At 39.7% G+C, this 22,406-nt stretch overlaps 1 protein-coding gene across 2 annotated transcripts in view; it reads left to right on the top strand.

Annotated features, from left to right (window-relative positions):
* Nucleotides 1-22,406, top strand: part of wdr11 (WD repeat domain 11) — a 151,360-nt gene that overhangs the window by 125,736 nt on the left and 3,218 nt on the right. For both annotated transcript variants that reach the window (XM_067421334.1, XM_067421335.1), the window contains exons 21-28: nucleotides 332-394; nucleotides 639-704; nucleotides 882-1,053; nucleotides 13,518-13,613; nucleotides 16,921-17,086; nucleotides 17,689-17,786; nucleotides 21,391-21,536; nucleotides 22,138-22,217. In XM_067421334.1, the coding sequence (XP_067277435.1) occupies nucleotides 332-394; nucleotides 639-704; nucleotides 882-1,053; nucleotides 13,518-13,613; nucleotides 16,921-17,086; nucleotides 17,689-17,786; nucleotides 21,391-21,536; nucleotides 22,138-22,217 (887 nt within the window). The remainder of the gene's footprint in view (nucleotides 1-331; nucleotides 395-638; nucleotides 705-881; nucleotides 1,054-13,517; nucleotides 13,614-16,920; nucleotides 17,087-17,688; nucleotides 17,787-21,390; nucleotides 21,537-22,137; nucleotides 22,218-22,406) is intronic.

The raw sequence follows: 22,406 nt of genomic DNA on the forward strand, positions 1-22,406 counted from the left end.
CTTTCCTGTGATTAAGTTAAAGGCAAAAAATAAGTTTAGCGCACATATAATTAAATTGCCTTTACAACTTGACACTTTCTCACGCATGTTTACACTGAATGACACACAAAGAGAAAGGGTCTTAGCAAAGTTAAAGAAATCTATTGGTTAATCATTATTGTGGGGGGGGGGGGGGGGCAACTCAACAACGGAAAATAGTTGGTCTATTTTAATCTATTCTTATCAAACTTTGTGTGAGCAGGCCTTTTTACAATTGAACAGCAACTTGATTCCAGACAAAAGATGAACTCTTTGAACTCTGCTGACTTGTATTGTGTGCTTCCATCCTTAGAGACTACATAGAAAAAGATGAAATCAAGGGACTGATCCAGGAACAGCTCAACTCTCTTTCTAAGTATGTTCACTCCCCCAAAAAGAGTGCAGCACTGTTTCTATAATTATTCTGTAATTCAAGTATGGCTATTCAGGGCCATATCTTTGCCTTCAAAGAAGTATATATAAATAAAAGCAGAGACACAATTATCCTCAAATAGCTTGCATTGTTTTATGTGAAGAGCTTTTTAAAAGTGCATGATGCCCTCTCTTTCATAATGCTTTCATTCTGGGTCATGTCTAACTGTTTTTTTTTTCTCACTCAGTGACATCAAAAGCGTTCTCCAGGATCCAAATCTGAACTTGCTGCAACGCTGCCTCCTTGTGTCTCGGTATGCGTGCACCAATTTATGGGAATGCATTCTAGTTCAGATTTAAATTAGATAGACTGTATTTGTAAATATTTTCTGATTATATAAATGTGGTGCCCCAAACATCTTCACCTTTTGTTGTTAATGTTTTTGCCTTGTTGCTGTGAGTGCCACTCATTATTATTAATATTTCATCAGGCTGTTTGGGGATGAATCAGACCTTCAGTTCTGGACAGTGGCTTCTCATTACATCCAGTCCTTTTCCGGATCTGCTCCAGAAGGCCAAACACCAGCGGAGGGCCCTCAGAACACCCCTGGCAGCCACCTGGACATCTGTCATGACACCCTATGTGAAAGCTCCTTCTTCCAGGTATGAACTGCTGATATATACTGAACAATATATAGATATGGATATTATGTAAATGACAGCCTCAGAACCAAGAATGCTTTGAGCTCTTGTAGCAATAATTTAGAAATTCATACATAATGATTATGAACGAACACCAGTTCACCTCAGATTTTGGGCTTTTGTCAGCATTTTGTGGAAAATCAGTAGTGGAATGGTATGGTGTGTGTGGCATTTAAAGATGTAATTTTTCCCCTGTTATTGTTGTTTTTGTTTTGGGGGGGATGTTACGTCTGTTTGATAAGGTATGCATACACAGTGCATCCAGAAAGTATTCACAGTGCTTCACTTTTTACCACATTCTGTTATGTTACAGCCTTATTACAAAATGTATTAAATTCATTATTTTGTTCCTCAATTTTACAACAATACCCCATAGTTTTTTTTTATTTTTTATTTTTTTATGCATAAGTATTCTTTGCCATGATAATCTAAATTGAGCTGAGGTGCTCTTGTTTCCACTGATCATCCTTGAGATGTTTCTACATCTTGACTGGAGCCCACCTGTGGTGAATTCAGTAGATTGGACATGATTTAGAAAGGCAAACACCTGTCTATATTAAGTCCCACAGTTAACATTGCATGTCAGAGCACAAAAAAAAAGCCCTGAAGTCAAGCGAATTCTCTGTAGACCTCCGATACAGGATTGTATCGAGGCACAGATCTGAGGAAGGGTACAGAAACATTTCTGCTGCATTTAAGGTCCCAATGAGCACAGTGGCCTCCATCAGCCGTAAATGGAAGATGTTTGAAACCACCAGGACTCTTCCTGGCAAAATTGAGCGATCGTTGGAGAAGGGCGTTAGTCATTGAGGTGACCAAGAAACTGATGGTCACTCTGACAGAGCTCCAGTGTTTATCTGTGTAGAAAGGAAAGCCTTCCAGAAGAACAACCATCTCTGCAGCTCTCCACCAACCAGGCCTTTACGGTAGAGTGGCCAGGTGGAAGCCATTGCTCAGTGAAAGGCCACCTGGAGTTTGCCAAAAGGCACCTGAAGGATAGCCTGGCTCTGCCCTCCTACGTACTTCCGCTCAATTTTCATTTTCCTTCAGTACTACGTCTGGAACTGCTGTGTAGTCTTAGGTTTTCTCCGAACAAATTTTTACCAGTCCAATCAGCGAACAGAGGGAGTGGCTGAGAACGATGACGTTGATGTCAAGCGCTAGTTTGAGATGTAACTTAGTTCAGTAATGGCGGCGGAGAAAGATGCAAACTAAACCATTCATTGCATTGTGGCACCGCTGCCGAATTTCCATAAGTTAAAGCCGAAGCAATAACAGTCTTTGCTGGGGTTTGTTGGTGGCCCTCCAACAGGGTAAATTCAGGAAAAGTTTGATTTTCCAGATCGCTTTGTTAGTGATGAAGGAGTTGGCTGAAGCTATTCGGACAGTAACTGTTTCTCGTGGGGTCAGAAGGTATTGCCATCATTTAAGTTACAGGGACTGGTCAGTTATTTTATTGCCGTCCATCTCTCACCACCCCCGTAAAAATCCCCGGCCGAGTTACCGACTGCTTTTGACAAACACAAGGTCGTGTTGATGTAATAGCTGTCTGAATCCACATCTCTGAGTTTTCAACAATATATCACTTCAAAATTCACTGTTTGTAATCATTTTTGACCACTGCAGAACACCATACGGTTGCTTTGCTGTTATTAGGATGCATTTCTAGACTTGTATTTCATTAAAATGCTGGCAAGTATTTAGAAGTAGTGTTGTCACGATACCAAAATTATGACTTCGATACGATACCAGACTAAAATATCGATATATCGATACTAAATCGATACCACAGTAAAAGAAAAAAAAAAAAGATAAGATGCTTAATATGACAACAGAACTTATTATTCATTGTTATTTTTTACTAAAAATGAAGTGGCCAGCATGTTCCTTATGGTTGGGCATGGTTTTGATTTGAACAATTATTGATCAATTACTATTAAAATTATCTCACAAAGCTATCTCAATGTATTTTTTACAATGGGGTAATTGTGTTGCAATAGCTTACACACAGCACAAGAAAGCTTGATTTCGAATGGTAAATTGAATTTAAAAAGACGAGTAAACAGTAATAAAATAAGAACAAATAAACAGATTATAAACAATAGCACAAATAAATGCAATAGAATAGAAGATACAAATTAAATAGACTGCTTTATTTTTTCAGGTAGGTCTAACATTCAGATAAGAAACTGAATTAAAAAAAAGCATAGTAATTACATTTAAAACAACATTGGATAATGTTCCAAAAAAAAAATCAATAGCGTACAGATGAAACTATTTTACACGGGGCGTAGGCGTTAACGCTTCCCATTTACTTTGAATGGGTGACATCATCCATTGCCGAACTGAATTGTGGGTTCCGTCGCGGCGCTTCACTCGCGTTGCAAGCGGTAGAAGTTGAAGAATTCTCAACTTTTCAAGCGCCAGCGCAGGCGTCATCCAATCAGATCGCCGTATGCAAATATCCTAGAGCAGACGCTAGCCAATTGCGTTCATTACTGCTCCGTGAAGTTGCCGGTGTGTGTCAACTCTATTCGGTCAGAGAGGAGAGCGCAGCTGGTATCAATACTGTAAACACTAAGAATCGTATCGTTTCAGATATTCCAGTATCGATACATATCGAAATATCGATATTTTTGACAACACTATTTAGAAGAGCAATATATTTCATCCAACAAATTAAAATAAAAGCACTTAAACATTTGAATCGGTCCATTATTTATAGCAGCATTTATTATCATACCAAGCATTTGACATTTTATTTACAGCATAATGATGTTACGGACCGCGTGAGCGCCGCGTTCCCGATCACAAAACTCTCCTGTCCACCGTGGCATGAATAAATCACAATCCAAATGCATGAGTTTTAGGTTTTATCCTATAGTTTTATTACTGAGGTGGCATGCACATGTGCACTTTTATTTTGTCGGATTTCCATGAGTGAAACAGGCGAAGGGCGCATGACATACGTCACGACCAAACGTTAGCGATTGGTTATGGCAGATCCAGAGTGGCTCAGGGCAGATCCAATAGTTTTAAACCTCAACAGGGTGCCTGCCTTCGCGGAAATAAACCCTTGTCAATGGAGAGTGGCCAGACTCTATGTACAAATGAAATGTACGAGAGTCTGGTAAAACCAGGCTACCTGAAGCAAAATTCTCTGGTCTAATGAAACCAAGATTGAATTAGTTGGCCTGAATGGCAAGCATAATGTCTGGAGGAAACAAGGCACCACTCATCGCCTGGCCAATACCATTGCTACAGTGAAGCATGGTGGTGGCAGCATAATGCTGTGGGGATGTTTTTCAGTGGCAGGAACTGAGAGACTAGTCAGGAAAGAGGGAAAGGTGAATGCAGCAATGTACAGAGACATCCTTGATGAAAACTTGCTCCAGAGCGCTCTGAACCTCAGACTGGGGCTAAGGTTCATCTTTCAACAGGACAATGACCCTAAGCACACAGCCAAGATAACAAAAGAGTGGCTACAGGGCAACTCTGTGAATGTCCTTGAGATGCTCCCCATCCAACCTGATGGAGCTTGAGAGGTCATGCAAAGAAGAATGGGAGACACTGCCAAAAAATAGGCGTGCCAAGCCTATAGCGTCATACTCAAAAAGACTTTAATTGGCTGTAAAAGGCTCAAAAAGGCTGTAATGGTTGCCAAAAGTGCTTCAATATGTTGTCATTATGGAGTATTGTCTGTAGAATTGAAGAAAAAAAATATGAATTTAAGGCCATAACATAACGAAATGCAGAAAAAGTGAAGTGATGTGAATATTTTCCAGATGCACTGTATGTATGTTCATTATTATTGCTTATACTTAGTATTAGGGTTTGAACAACCTGTTTCAAAGTATTAGCTTTGGCGCAGAACTCATCCAGCACAGTTTGTATTATGGGCATTAATGATGCGTCCAACTGTGTCAAACAATAATTTATTTGTTTCTAGTTTACAATATAGATTCCTGGTTTATCTTTCTTCTTTAACATCTACATGCTTCCTGATAATTAATAAAATAAAACAAAAATTAGTTGGTTTTAGACTATATTGTCAGTCATATGCACTCAGTTAATGATGCTCCACTGTAAAATAAATATTTTCCTCACTGGTTTTAATTAATACTAATTTATTGGGAAAAAATGTATGATGTGTATGTGTGTGTGTGTGGGGGGGGGGGGGGGGGGTAATTCAAAATATTGCAAATGATTTCAAGATCAATTTGTGACATATTCATATATGAACAGAACAGAACACTTTATCTTGTTTTCTGGACCAATTTCCCCCCTGTACCACAGCCAAAGCTTGTTTTATTTTACAGACAACATAATTTATTTCATCATATATAATTTTAAAATATTAATATTTGTATTTCTGATCACTGTTTTTCTAAAAACATTTGAAAAATGTGACCTTTTTATGCTAAAATTCTTCCGTTTAAATGTACTTAACACATTAATTATTTATTTGCTAAAATTGAGTGATGTCACCGTGTAAAGGGGGCTGTTGGGAAACTTATTGACACCCCTCCTCGCCTATTCCTAGAAACAACCCTGGTGGACTTCCAGAAAAAAAAATCCATGTGCATTGAAGGAGAGAACAGGGCTATAGCGCATCTAACAGAAGCCTTATTTAGACTGTCAGTCCGAATCTGTCGTGTGCATATCTGATTGGAATCCGATCATATTTAGCAAGTGTGAATGGCAAATTATCACATGAAATGTGGTTTTATAAATCCATTTCATGCTACATGCATATGAGTTTTGAAAGCCTTTTCAAATCTAATTTCTGGAAATCTTTGTCAGTCTTACTGCTCTGACCGGATTTGGCGTAGCTTTTCTCCGTTTGCCACATTCTCATACCACGTAAAATGTAAACGCAGAAACAAGGCGACGTTGTGTTGTTGATGTGCAGGTCACGCTGAAAATGACAGTAAAATGGAGACATCTCTGTGGTCCAGTGATAAGGTGTCCTCACTGCACGGCACATTATATTGCAAACCCCTCCGTGTTGTTTTTGGTGTCATTGCATTGTAAACCAAAGCAGATATTCTGGAAAATTAAAGAGAGCCACAGGACACACATCACATCTGAACAGTCGTGATAAAGTGTAGACATTTATATCAGATTTGGACTGACAAACTGAACAAGGATATAGAGACACTTTGGACAAGCAACAACCCAAAACATGAGGCAGCATGAGAAAGCACCACTCACATCTACTTAAGACGATGTGACATTTCTGTTGTTCTATTCTACAATTTACTGAATGGCGTCAATGGAGCATTAGTAATTAGACTGGGATTAGAAGTATACTAGTGAATTTATGACACTGATTCGTGAGAGAGAGAGAGAGAGAGAGAGAGAGAGAGAGAGAGAGAGAGAGAGAGAGAGAGAGAGACTCTGAATATTAACACATCAATATTCAGCAGGACTTCAGGGGTTTAATTATAATAGCCAGTTATTCTTCCTAAATGGAGAGAGGCTGTCATGTTATTTGAGGTATTTATCATTTTTGCAGTTTATACCTAAAATTAAAAACACTCCATTAAACAGAACTCACTTGCTTTATTGTGAGAAAAGTGCATAATTGCTGCACCATTATCGAAAGTAAAACAAATACGTTTTTTTCTCTTGTAAGTGCAAAACAAGTGTCGAGGTGTCCATGAGCAAGACACCTAACCCCAGCTGCTCCCGACGAGCTGGATGAGCCTTACATGGCTGACACCGCCGTCGGTGTATGAATGGGTGAATGTGAGGCAAAATGTAAAGCGCTTTGGATGGCCATAGGATCTGTTAAAAGCGCTATATAAATGCAGTCCATTTATCATTTATCTGTACTTTACTTATGGAAACTTCACTACATTTGAAAGACCAATATTGTACTTTTTACTCCACTACATTTCTATCAAGATCTTCAAAGTCGAAAGTCGTTTCTGTAGCAGCATTTAAAGTCTGGAGATTATATGTTTCTTCTTTAAAAGGTTTTTTATTTTTATTTTGCAGACAGCCTATCAGTAATCTCTCTTGTTAGGGTCATGTGAATACATGTCAAAACATGTTTTGAACACTGATCAGTTTATAGCAAAATGGAAGAAGACTGTTCCTTGGCACAATGTGTGGCCATGGTCATAGTTAGAAAGTATGTTTCAGTTTTCTGAAAAGATTAAAGATTAGTTTAGTTGGCATACACTTGATGCATGTCTCATAAAATGTAAACAAATGTAAATGTCTGGGTGAAAGAGAAGAGTAAATAGTTGGGAGAATATCAGATGTGTATCAGTGTATTGGATCTGTGCATTCTGTCTTAAAGTGACAGCAGCTTTGTAAAGAGCTTTGTAACTTTTATACAAACATTTAAATGAGTTTAAGTTAGTCATATAATAGCATGTCGGATGGAGCATCACTGACTGGCTTAAACTATCATGATGGCATAATGTACATTTATACAACAATGATAAAATAATGCTCTGACAAAAAAAAGGAAATTTACTTTTGATTCTTAAAGGTGCCCTAGAATGATTTGAAACAATATGTTAAATTGTTCTCTGATATCTACATAGAGGGTATGTGGCTTATTTAAGGGCAAAACTTGTCCAGATACAGTTTTACAGATCCATTTACAACCCTATAAATTGTCCCTAGGATGTAATGCTTTGTTTTTGCCTTATTTGGAAGAGTCATGAATATTAATGTTGAGCTCTGCTCTGATTGGCTTATTTCAGCAGCTCACAGCAGTTCAGTGAAGCGACTCGTGAGTCCTGACAGAACACAGACCGACTGAATGACACTTTAAGCAGAACATCTCACATGGAGATTGATAAAATGCAGCTTACTTGTTTATTGGTGTTTTTAGATCAATCCTTGCGCGAGAAAGAGCTCGCGTTTGTGCGGTTGCCAGATTTCAGTAATTAAATCCCCCAAACAGAGCTTTTCTGTGAAAAGAACTCTTATACTATCCGGTGTTTTACCTAAACATGTCCAATCTGGCAGCCATATGCGCGCGGGTGATCTGAAAACACCAATAAACAAGTAAGCTAAGTAGTTTTTATCAATCTCCATTAACTATCGTTTGAACTTATATGGTGGAAGAGGTGACGTTTGCTAGAAGGATCGAGTGAACGATCTGTAACCAAAGTATCTACAGTTGTATTTTGTAATACAAAATAATATTACCCTTTGTCATTAGACACACTATTTAGTTTTGTATGGTACTTGGAGTTTCCTATTGTTACTGTACTAGCATCTTGAGTTATCTAGACAGTGCGGTCTCTCTAAGAAACTTTCAATTTAATCAGAAATTGTTTAAACAGTCAATAAGTGGATAAATTACTTACTGCTTGCAGGAATATAGTTGTCCCTTTCTTCAGTTTAAGACGCTGAGTGAAGCTTGCTTGAAATGGGCCGAACAAGCGAACGATTTGTTGTGGTCTCCGATTATAATAAACCTCAACCGTGTGTCATGAGAGCCGTTTTTGCTATCTTCGAGTGTCTGTTTACCATCAGTAGATTCGGCTTGTTTGGACAGATGCAAATGTTGGGGCGTGCATATAAACGATCCCCAACGCTTACGTCACGGTTGGGTTTATGTTGAGATTAAGCACTTTTTTTTCTGTGGAGTTTTTGATTTACGAGATTTACAAAAGAAATAGGAGGCAATAGGGCTGTGTATTGCCAAGACTCTGGCGATACAATACGTATCACGATACAGGGGTTACGCTACGATATATTGCAATATATTGCGATATTGTAAGAGAGGCAATATATTGCGATATTTCTTTTTTTGTGTTTTTGTTTTTTATAATTTAAAAGAATAAAGAACACAACCATAAGCCTAAAACACGAGACAAAGTATTTTATTTAATTAATACAGTATAATTTATATCACTAATCATATGCAATGTGCAATCTAAGTTGAGGGAAATGTAAAGTGACTGCAGGATTCTTTATGTGTATATGTTTTAAAGGTTCACAGTATAGCAGTGGCTATTTAACAACAGAAAGTGCAGTCCATTTCATGACTGAAGGACTGTTTGTTTTATATTTAACACAGCAGCCCCGATCACACAGAACGTGTTTTTGCAGCGAGAAGCCTTTTTTGAATGGATTTCGTTTGGCAGAGAGCGTTATGCGCGCTGCTTATGCGCCCTGGGCGCCTCGCGTTTTTGAAGGAGCACTGCGAGCGCATGAAGTTGAAAAAAAAGTCAACTCTGAGCGGAAAAGCACGCAACATCATCGCGCTTATGTTCTGTTGTCCAATCGAATGAATGAAGCGGCGGACCTTCCGTTGTGTTGACCGTTACATTGATTTGACTGACAGTACAGGTGATTCGGGGGTTGCCTAGAAACATTAAAGTGCACTGCTCATTTTTGAATGAGAAAACGCAGACCAAAAAAGGGAGTGCAGTGCGCCTCACGTTTTCGAACCTGAAAAACGCGTTCTGTGTGATCGGACCCTAAAGCTGTTTTCTATAAAGCAGTCTATTGTATAAAGTGCTATTTCAAGTAACGTTACTGAGCTGCAGAGCTGGTGCATCCATATCCACATCGCAATTATCTTTCGTTCTCCTGCCACCGCTGTCAGTTTTGGTGCGTGTTTATTTTGTTACTGAGAGGAAAACGTGCAGTACATTCTATCGAAACGCTTCTCAGCAGCGCGGGTGACGTCAGGATGTTAAGCGAGCTCTCTGTTTCAATGTGTTTCCCGAGTATTAGATTATAACTTGGCCTATTTTGCAAACAAAATGATTCTTGTCGATTTCCTTAGTGGCTTCTTTATAGCTGAAGCCAACATGAGTCCACACTTCAGCTCTGTATACTGCAAGAGCGGAATAATGCTATGGTCTTGAGAGCTGGGTTTGCTAATGTAAACACTAGTGATGCACGCACTTTCACCTTGCGCTTCTCCGGCTCCGCGTCCGTTATACGTTCTGAGATAACACTGCCATCTAGCGGTTGGGTGTTATACAGTCTGTGGTTTAAACCAAACACAAAGCCACGAATCTTGGATGTAAATAAATAAATATATAAATATCGATACAGCGTTTTTGAGAATCGATACAATATCGCCAAACATAATATCGCGATATTCACGTGTATCGATATTTTCTTACACCCCTAGGAGGCAATGGTGTTTGAGACTCACAGTATGTGATGTTCATGTACTGAAATTATTTCACTATGGCAAGGTTAATTCAATTTTTCATTCTAGGGCACCTTTAAGTACATTTAAAATCAAATACTTCTGTACTTTTATTTAAGTAAAAATCTGTTTTTACAACTTTCACTTGTAACGGAGTAATATTTGACCAGTAGTACTGTTACTTTTACTCTAGTAATAGAGTTGTGTACTTTGTCACATTGATAGACGATGGTCATTGACAGTGCCATAGATGACCAACTCTCATTAATAATCAGACTTCTGATCACTTTCTGGCCGCAAGCATGGGCCTGTTTTTGCAGCTTTGTTTCATGAAATGGTCTGGTTAATATGAGAGGGTTTTCTTTTTAAGAATTAATTTGGAAAAAAAAAATGTATGTAATGCTTCATGAAAGTTTTACTTTTTTCTTATTTTTTATTTCAAAAGAATGCGGAAAGTCCAATTCCTGTTTTGATTAAATATGATGCGACTCCATGAATATGAAGAGCCATGGTTGACTCTCTCACACATATTGCAGGTTTTCAGTGCATGTCAATCAAATTACATTGTAACATCACTGATTTTCAACTCGCTTTGTTGTTTCTCTAGTCAGGTCACAACGATCCCCCCTAATGAAAACCCGTCTTGCCAGCCGTGAAGTATCCATTTATAAGAGAAAATGCTTTGAATTTTGATAGAAGCAGGACAAATTTTGTCCTGAGGTGTGAAGCTCTCAACTACAAAACTGATAAATTGCCTTCCGCATTATTACAGATGTGAACTGCGCAGAATGCAATGAGACTTATCTGCAGGGCTCGATTCGCAAAGTTTGTTTTTTCAATGTGTGTTTTTGAGAAAAGCTGTCTGTCTGTTAATGTTATGCTTCTCACAAGCATGTATTTCAAGACACCATCTGAATTTCATCATCTGCTGATTTCTAAGATATTGCGAGATAAACCTGGCTGCAAGGCTTTCAAAGGTGCTTTGTACAATCCCACTGCATATCTGAGCTGTTTGTGTGACGGAAACCCGCAGAATGAAGCTGTACGAGTCTGTCATTTGAATTCTCTTGTAATGATATATGTATTACCCTGAGCTGATCAATAAGGTCTATTGATCTATCTTTAGAAACCTTCTCTTCACTGTGGAGTAAGAGTCTAGAATAATCTCAGTCATGATTTGGCTGCTTTTATCTCTAAATGTGGATCAGAATTGTATTTACTTCTTCTGAAATATAAGTTTGATGTTGATACAGAGTCCATTTGCAAGCAGAAGAAAGACACCTTCATGCGACACACACACACACACACACACACACACACACACACACACACACACACACACACACTTGTTTTTGTGACATATGGGGACATTCCATAGGCATAATGGTTTTTGTACTGTACTGTTTCTGTCCCCTTACACTGCCCCTACCCCTAAACCTACCCAACACACACACACACACACACACACACACACACACACACACACACACACACACTTCCCCTGCCCCTAAACCTACCCATCATAGGAAACATTCTGCATTTTTACTTTTTTTAAAAACTCATCCTCTATGATTTATAAGCATTTTGAAAAGTGGGGACATGGCCAATGTCCTCATAGTTCACCCTCTCCTTGTAATACCTGTGTCATACCCATGTCATTATACACATTTGTGTCCTCATGTCACAAAAACATGCCCCCCCCCCCCCCCCACACACACACACAAACGTTTATTTTTGTGAAATGTGGGGACTCTTCAGAGGCATAATGGTTTTCATACCGTACAAACCTTATTTTCTATCCCCCTTCACTGCCCCTACCCCTCAACCTACCCATCACACATACAGACACACAAACACACACACACACACACACACACACACACACACACACACACACACACACACACACACACACACACACACACACACACACACAATGCAATTGAATGAATGCAAATGCACTGGGGTTTGATAGAGTCAAGTGAGTGTGAATACAGACCAACACATTAAGGGGCGCACCGGGACAAATACACTGGGATTCGGACCGCAGCAAACATGACCGGTGTAAAAAGCCGGTGTAAAAGCCCCCAAATGGCATCAAGGTCAAAGGCCAGTTTGAGTGTCAGACCAATTGACTGTAGTGCAGGAGTTTTCAAAGTGTGTGTGTGTGTCCATGTCCGTGTCTCCAGCAGTGTTAGCCAGGGTCGATATTGTCCCCACCACTGATGTAATTCATGCAAATGAAACGCATCCAGTTGACGTTTATTCTGACACTGGATTGATTTGTTCCTGAAATCATGTTGAGTGTTGGTTTGTCCGTTACCACTGTTATCTTGTGGCTTGTGTTCTTCACACACAGACGAGCACTTCATTCAATCGCATAAACGCTGTTGCAAAGACTCTATTGTTTTTGGTGAAATCACAAAACAAAATGCACACAATGTGTCCCTGCTCTTGATATACTGTCACGCCGCAGAAAACGATACAAGAGTGGATTAAAACCCAGAACCTCTGACAAGCTTAACAAAAAACTACCACCAGACCATTAGGGAGTATGAATGTTGACAGCAAATCTCTGCATTTATTCACTGTTGTGAAGTATCTCGGGACTAACAATGCATTTTATTACAGTAGATGTAAGAATGACACTATCACATTAATATGAAAGCTTGTTTTCACCACAGAATTAAAAAAAAGTAATTGCAACCTTTTATCGTGTGTTTCTTCTCTTTTTTTATCTGGCAATTATGTGTTATAAAGTCAGAATTGTGAGCTATACACACACGTCTTTTCCACCTCAAAATTGGACTTTATTAATCGCAATTGCAAGGTTTAATCTCAAAATTTTGACTTTAAATCATGCTATTCTGACTTTATAACATGCAATTGCATGTTTATATCTCACAATTATGGGGAAAAAGTGATGGAAAACATGTAGTCACATTTGTGAGATTTTTTTTTTTTTTTATGTTTTATTCTGTGGCAGATACAAGCTCTTATACATTAAACACAAGTTCTTTGTCGATACTTTAAACATAAAACTGAAATTGATTTCTGGACATTGTAATGGTATTTTTTTTCTGCAATTATTATTGTACAACACACACACACACACACACGCATTCACACACAAACACACACACTCCTGTCCCACCTACTTTTAAAACAAAGTAATACTATTACTTTCCCTAGTAATAATTACTTTTATGAATTTGTATTGCACGCAGAACAGTCATCTACAGAACACAGAATGACCTGCAAATCACATTTTCTTTCTCTCATTTAGAGGTTTCAGCTGGAGCGAGTTCGGCTACAAGAAGTCAAAAGGTCCAGCTATGAACACACCAAAAAGTGTGCTGACCAGCTGCTGCTGCTGGGACAGGTAAGATTCACATTACAAAAAACTGTTGTAATGCATTAGCGGGGCATTACATGCATTAATGCGTAAGCGGCCACAGCACTTATATATATATATATATATATATATATATATATATATATATATATATATATATATATATATATATATATATATATAGTCTTGTTCAAAATAATAGCAGTATAATGTGACTAACCAGAATAATCAAGGTTTTTCGTGTATATTTTATTGCTACGTGGCAAACAAGTTACCAGTAGGTTCAGTAGATTGTCAGAAAACAAACAAGACCCAGCATTCATGATATGCACGCTCTTAAGGCTGTGCAATTGGGCAATTAGTTGAAAGGGGTGTGTTCAAAAAAATAGCAGTGTGGCATTCAATCACTGAGGTCATCAATTTTGTGAAGAAACAGGTGTGAATCAGGTGGCCCCTATTTAAGGATGAAGCCAACACTTGTTGAACATGCATTTGAAAGCTGAGGAAAATGGGTCGTTCAAGACATTGTTCAGAAGAACAGCGTACTTTGATTAAAAAGTTGATTAGAGAGGGGAAAACCTATAAAGAGGTGCAAAAAATGATAGGCTGTTCAGCTAAAATGATCTCCAATGCCTTAAAATGGAGAGCAAAACCAGAGAGACGTGGAAGAAAACGGAAGACAACCATCAAAATGGATAGAAGAATAACCAGAATGGCAAAGGCTCAGCCAATGATCACCTCCAGGATGATCAAAGACAGTCTGGAGTTACCTGTAAGTACTGTGACAGTTAGAAGACGTCTGTGTGAAGCTAATCTATTTTCAAGAATCCCCCGCAAAGTCCCTCTGTTAAAAAAAAGGCATGTGCAGAAGAGGTTACAATTTGCCAAAGAACACATCAACTGGCCTAAAGAGAAATGGAGGAACATTTTGTGGACTGATGAGAGTAAAATTGTTCTTTTTGGGTCCAAGGGCCACAGGCAGTTTGTGAGACGACCCCCAAACTCTGAATTCAAGCCACAGTACACAGTGAAGACAGTGAAGCATGGAGGTGCAAGCATCATGATATGGGCATGTTTCTCCTACTATGGTGTTGGGCCTATTTATCGCATACCAGGGATCATGGATCAGTTTGCATATGTTAAAATACTTGAAGAGGTCATGTTGCCCTATGCTGAAGAGGACATGCCCTTGAAACGGTTGTTTCAACAAGACAATGACCCAAAACACACTAGTAAACGGGCAAAGTCTTGGTTCCAAACCAACAAAATTAATGTTATGGAGTGGCCAGCCCAATCTCCAGACCTTAATCCAATTGAGAACTTGTGGGGTGATATCAAAAATGCTGTTTCTGAAGCAAAACCAAGAAATGTGAATGAATTGTGGAATGTTGTTAAAGAATCATGGAGTGGAATAACAGCTGAGAGGTGCCACAAGTTGGTTGACTCCATGCCACACAGATGTCAAGCAGTTTTAAAAAACTGTGGTCATACAACTAAATATTAGTTTAGTGATTCACAGGATTGCTAAATCCCAGAAAAAAAAATGTTTGTACAAAATAGTTTTGAGTTTGTACAGTCAAAGGTAGACACTGCTATTTTTTTGAACACACCCCTTTCAACTAATTCAACTAATTGCCCAATTGCACAGCCTTAAGAGCGTGCATATCATGAATGCTGGGTCTTGTTTGTTTTCTGACAATCTACTGAACCTACTGGTAACTTGTTTGCCACGTAGCAATAAAAAATATACTAAAAACCTTGATCATTCTGGTTAGTCACATTGTACTGCTATTATTTTGAACAAGACTGTATATATTAGGGAAGCCACAATACTCAATATAATATTGAACCATTCGGTACAGCATTCACGGTTCAATATGCGTGGTTTTGCATTTAATTATTTTTTTTTTAAATTTATCTCTGTTTGAAATATTTCTCTCAGCTTATTTCGGCTATGTTTGAGTGTGTCTGTGAGTCTACGTGCTGATATGAGCAAATATCCAATCATATGCTCTGAAGTTAGCTGCGTTTTAAAGCCTTGCCGGTTAAACATTTCATTTCTTATTTTTAACTCGCAAGGCACGGACAGTTCAACACATGCACTGTTTTGCATTGAGCGCGCGCACTAAACTTCTGTCAAACACACACATTACTGGACAGTCTTATTGCGCTAATACTGTCAAATACACACAAGTTTAACATATAAACACAGTCGGTTATGTCTAAAGTGAAAGTAAAATCGTGTGTGTCTGTCTGTATATGAGATGTGAGCAGCTCTTCAATTGGCAGCAGCAGCCTAGTGAACACGCTGTCCTTAAAGGGACAGTTCACCTCTAAAATGATTTTAATTAAAAAAAAATAAAAAAAGACCTTGTTATATATAAATGTTGTATATTGAAGACTTTGTAGTTTTAATTTTAGCCTTAATTTATTCATTCAAATTCATACTTAAATGCTACTGTACATCTCTGAGCTGCCATTGTACATCTTTATAAATTGATTAAAAAATTGCATGCTATCTGAGTAGGAACTACCCTTGAATATGAATTTACCTCACGACTGTTAAAAAAAGTATGTTGTTTATAGTATGAATTTACAGTAGGTAGAATGAATTAAATTCAGACATACTGCATCCGCCCATTTGTTACTGTCACGTGACCCACCAACAGTTTCACTGCCATTCACAAATCCTCTCCCGTGGCCTCATGGGATAGTAAAGTGTCCATCACAGGCACACTTCAGAATCTCAGCGAAAGTCAACCGGGTACTAGCATCACGCTATTTTTGACTACTTTGTATTCGGACATACGAATCTTTTGGTGTACTGCAGAGGGTGTTTTTCTCTCAGATAAATAAAAGCATAAAAATGTGTCACCAAATATACAGTACTTTGGTGGCCGTTCATATGCCTGGGCAGCTTTAATGGTTCAATAGTTGTATTTCCCATGAACACCTCACAAACGGACACACCTCACACATGACCCTGGTCTGCAATATCAGGACCTGCTGGGTGGAAATCCATCATTCGGAGCTGCCCTTTTCAAGAGTCGTTAACAAAGGGACAATCTGGAGTACTGGAGTATAAGGAAAACTAATAGAAAAGAGTATTTACTTGAAATAAATGATTGATTACTAGTGATCTCAAAACTGATGGTGAACACAACATTATTGATTAAAGCCTCTGAAAGCTCACCTTTAGAATCGTATTACTTTGATCAAATATGGCCAATCGGACTCGGGACTATGCCATCAATGCTCTGTTCATTTATATTTACAATATTTCAGAGGCCAGACGATAATCAGAATATACAATTGTTATATGTTTCTTCATCAGACGGACCGTGCGGTGCAGTTGCTTTTGGAGACCAGTGCGGATAACTCCAGCTACTACTGTGACTCTCTCAAAGCCTGTCTGGTGACCACCATCACCTCATCCGGCCCGTCTCAGAGCACCATTAAACTGGTGGCCACGAACATGATCGCCAATGGCAAACTGGCAGGTAGAGTATGATTAGTGTGAGCTGTGTGATTATCTTTAGAAGCTCTTTTCCTTACAATGAAAACAGACATTGATCAATTGCTGTAAACTCAAAAATGAACAAAAAAGGTGTCATAAAAGTAGTTCGCACTACTTATTCCCTATATTTCATAGGGTGCAAGCCATACGAGGAGCTTTATGTGAGGAGCAGACAATACACATTGTTATATTGTATTCTGGGATTGCCTTATTGACAAAAGATACTGTACATGCAATGCTGCCTTAATTTAGTCAAAACATGCTATCTTAGAGACCAGCAGAATTCTTGGGTGAATGTCACGAAAACATGACCAGGAAAAAAATAAGATAAATAGTTATTTTTATTCATAAAGAAGAGAGAGAGAGCTATTTGAAGAAATACTCAACATATTAAACAGTTTTGTGTCTGCATGATTCCAACCTTAATCATGTGAAATAAAGAACAGACTGTTTGTTTCTGTGCAGCTATTCAGGGTTTGCATTAATAGCTATCATTGCCAGAGTATGAGCTTATTAAGCACATTAATCATATTCCACACAAATGCTTATGAGAGTGTTTTATTTTCTCACTATTTTTACTCTTAGAGGGTGTGCAGTTGCTCTGCCTGATTGACAAAGCGGCGGATGCTTGTCGTTATCTGCAGACATATGGAGAGTGGAACCGTGCTGCCTGGCTGGCCAAGGTACCTCGAGCAAACACGATATATCAAATGTTCATGATATATTCACCATATGACTTTACTAGTGATAGAAAACAGCAATGAATATTACATATATCTCCAATTTAAATATTAGAAGCAAAAATGGCATTAGAATTGATTATTTAAATTAATTTCCACGAATAATGTAGAATAATAATATAACTTGGCTCAATGGGGGGAACGCTTATTTGCGTAGGCCCTGAGGCCAGCTGTGTGCCAACGCATCCGTGCTGAGGGTACGCTCGTCATGGAGTAAAACAACTGGCAATGAGACGTGTCTTGAGCGGCAAACAGTTCTACCTGTGCTGCCCCGAAGCATCTCCAAAACAGCTCGACCGTCTAGGGGTGGAGTACATTTTCTCGCAGGAGTGTGGGCAGTTGTTAGAGCTCGTCGGCTGCACATTTGAGCTCGCCCAGGGTGTTAACAGTATGACGCAACCTCAGATGCTTCTGACTATGGAGGATGAGATGGCGGGTGAATTGCGATATGTGACGGCAGCGTAGACCACGCTGATGGTTGATGTACACAATGGTGACAGTGTTGTCAGTCTGGACCAGTATGTACTTGTCTTGTAGCAGCAATTGTTGAAGCAGCGCAGAGCAAGTAGTTAAGCAACTTAAGGAGAGCACTGAATGAACTGAATCCCTATAGTCAAAACTGATTGTACGAATGAGCCAGTGAGGCGGTCTGGGAAGAGCTAGCCAAGCCTACAGAAATTTTACAACCCAAGGTTTATTTTTCTCCATCATGCCCTGATGGAGTTTTGGTTCCTTGCCATTGTCGCTTTTGGCTTGGCTTGCTCAGTTGGGGACACTCAAATTTCGATATCCAAATAAATATCCAATAAAATCAATTACTAAATTAACTGTATCAACTATGTCACTGATCTGCCCATATTGTCACTATATAATAAATTGAAATGAGCTGATAACATCACCGTTTTCTCCAGAATGACTGTACAGCGGAATCAAATTTAGGGATGGCAAAAACTAAACATTTTCTTGACCGACCACCGAGCCTCGTTAGCCGGTTGAAACCGGTTAACCGATTAGTTTAAAATATGCTGCGCAATTTGAAATAACAGCCGCGAGCTGCGCCTGCAATTTTGCAACTCTGTCGCATCCTTCTGCCGCTCTCTTTCTCTCTCACACACACACACACACTGTCCCGGCGCCGCCGCCGCCTCCCTTCCACTCACATCACTTTTTTAAAATCCTCTACAGCCCGAAACATGAGTCCCGCAAACGCGGCGCCGAGGAGCTTGTTTGTAATCGGAGGACAAATGGCTCCTTAATTTTGAAATGGTTTGGGTACAAGGTGATCGCGTTGAAAATAAAAGCATTTGTCTAGTGTTAGAAGCTCATTTGAAACATTTCCGCGGCTCATTTAAGAAAATGACCGCTCCGAAGAGACGCCGCTTTAGTTCGAGGTAGTGCTAACAATAATAAAGAAAGACGATGATCAACACCTTATGTGTTACCACAGAAATGTAGATGGAATATAACCTCGAGTGTTTTAGCCTGTTTACTTTTGGCAAACCTTGCGAGCGCGCAAACCCAAACTCTGTGACCTCGCGCCAAATGTTTGCATTGGTTTATTAAGTACAAACAGGCGAGTTATGAAAAATTGAGTGTGAGGGATTTGTTCACTTTACACAAAAAGATTTTGGAATGAGACGGCTAACTGTAGCGTTTAGTCCACTATCTATAATGGTCTAATTTAGAGATCACTTTTTTTTTTTACTGACAACTTTGATCGGTTAACGTTGATACGGGCAACCATCGGTCAAACGGTCATCAGTTAACCTGTTAACCTTCACGAGGACGCACTGAATCCCTAATCAAATTATGTTGCAATATTTTCCTGTTTAACATTGTGAAGGTGCTTTGAAACAATCGTCATTGTAAAAGGATGTATAAATAAAGTTAAGTTGACTTGACTTGACAAGCAGTCACCACAGAGGGACCACAGGTTGAGCACGGGGACTTGACCCAGAAGGCACAGTGTCCTGGAGTGTGCGGTGCAAGACTTACCTGGCTCCACGTTTGGGCATAAAAAGGCATCACATCCTCGGAGTGCACCCAGCTGACCGCTGCCGAAAGAAGAGGGGGATCCACGCTCACTTGGGACCCAGAGAAACTGCTCTTTTTTTAAGTTTCTGTGGAGCCAGCGGCGGAATATAAAGAAAACCAAACAAAGGATTCTTCCACCTGGTCCTCCTCTGGGGGGGACAGTGGTGTGGAGCTGATTCGTCCCTCACAAAGCCACTTGCACTAACATTTGACAGCTCTGGCAGAGGCCGGGGCGGTCTGCATTGTTTTCCCTGTGGCCACTCCACTCTGTGGCCTGGATGGAAGCTGATGCTGAGACCTTGGAGGGCACCTTCGGCATAGCAGCAGGCTGCAGACACAGGATGTGCTTGATAGCCTCCATCTGCTTTTGTGCAGCTGAGGACTGCTAGGCGAAGTTCTCTACTGCATGGCCGAAGTCCGAGGTCATGACGAGGTCTGTCACATCCTGCATCAAACCTGGGTCAGAACTACCCTCGTACAGCTCTTTAAGTGCCTTAGCCTGGTATACTTTCAGGAGGGACATTGCGTGCAGGTGGAGGCGGCCTGTCCAGCGGGTCTGCTTTGGCTGTAAGCCCGGACGAGATCTTACAGGTCTTGGATCATGGGAAATGCGGGTTACCCCGCCAGGCAGCAGAGCTTTGAGGACACAATTGCATTGCAATCAGGCATTACACCTTAGGGATCTCCACGTACCCCTTGGCCACCCACAATGAATGAAAAAGTTCTGGAGAGGGATTGCATGCCTCTCTGTGATGGTACCACAAGCCTCCTCTCATTAGCTGAGCGAAGGCTTCTGGTGGGGGGGTAGACTCGTAGGAGCGAGTCGAAGTGTGCTGAGCTCGTGGAAGATCCATAAGCAAGAGTCAGAGCTTTGAACTTGATCCGGGCAGCGAATGGTTGCCAATGCAGAGAGATTTTTGAGCCTTTTGGGCTCATTGAAGACAAGATGTGCCGCAGCGTTCTGGAACATTTGCAGCATTTTGATTGCACTTTTGACATCTGATCCTCCACCTGAGCCCTGAATGAATCGCTAGGGCCCCCATGAGAAGGACCAGGACCTCACCTGGAAGCTCCACAGCTTGCGATGCACTAGATGAGTGGGGGGCCCACTGTGATCCTCAGGCCACCCTGGCTATTCACAGAAATAGCCCTTAGCTGGGCAGAAGAACCAGGGGGGGTAATAACAATTAATAACTTGATTACTTGCTAGTAACTGTCCATTTCAAAGTTTTTAAATAGATTTGATGTCACAAACAAGTTTTTTTTCGGTAGCACACATCATATCGATTCTTATATAAATAACATCACTTTGTTTCCTGAAAATCTAATGATAGATTAATAAAAATCATTCTACCTGACATGGGAAAATTATGTGGAAGCCAGCCAGTTAGAATGGAGCAGTCAGCCAATTAGATTGCAATTTGTTGTGATCAATATGCAACAAACGATCTGTAATTGGTGAGGAATATAACACCCCTCCCCTCCCCCCTCCTCTCCCCCCCCTCTCTCTCAGGTGCGTCTGAACCCAGCAGAAGGGTCAGATGTGCTGAAGCGCTGGGCAGAGCATCTGTGTTCTCCTCAGGTTAATCAGAAGTCAAAGGCCATCCTGGTCCTGCTCTCATTAGGATGCTTTCAAAAAGTGGGCGAGATGCTCCACAGGTAGGCTTTGCTTTTCCTTTTAGATTTCTTGTTTAGCTCAAGTTGCCCTTTATCAGAAATAAATACATAAACTAAATTGTCATGTTGTTTCAAAACCGTATGGGACTTTCTTTTTTTCTTGGAACACAAAAGGAAATGTTCAGCAGAATGTCGGTATGGCATCGTTTACATCAAACTTAACTATGGCAAGTTGTGAATATGCAGAAATGTGAATGAGATTTATGAGCTACAGCTTAGGGGAAGATAGTCAGTGAATAGCAACATTTGGATCTGTTCGTCACTCAGAAGATTTGGACTTTATTATGGTGCCTGTTTTTGGATCGTTGTGGTAATTCTTGCAAACTTTTCCTTTGTGTGTTCCAAAAGTCAAATGGGTTTGGAATGACACGAGAGTAAAGGATAGGGTGAACAGTTTATTTAAAATTGCATAATGAATTTTTAAGTGAGAACTGGTCTCAATGTGTCGCTCACAATGGTGTGTTTTACAACACATACAATATTGATTAACGTATCTTTTCCTAAACGCCATTACAGTTGAATGTGATGATAAAGGACACAACGCTCATGTATTTCTCTAATATATCTTTACATTTCCTGACAGCATGAGATACTTCGACCGTGCTGCACTCTTTCTCGAAGCCTGCTTGAAGTATGGTGTGATGGAGAGAAATGACGACGTCAATATCCTTCTGATGCATCTTCCTGTTTTCCAAACAGAAAAATGCATTTAAAACTTATTTAAAACTAATGTTGTATGGTTTTATTTTTTCATTATCATTAGTATTTTATACACATTTTTTGTAAGCTAAAGAATAAAGACGCTATGAAATAATTGTAGGTCATATCTGTTAGCTTTGAGGCTATATGCTA

Source organism: Pseudorasbora parva, chromosome 17 (assembly GCF_024679245.1).
Source record: "Pseudorasbora parva isolate DD20220531a chromosome 17, ASM2467924v1, whole genome shotgun sequence".
Lineage (NCBI taxonomy): Eukaryota > Metazoa > Chordata > Actinopteri > Cypriniformes > Gobionidae > Pseudorasbora > Pseudorasbora parva.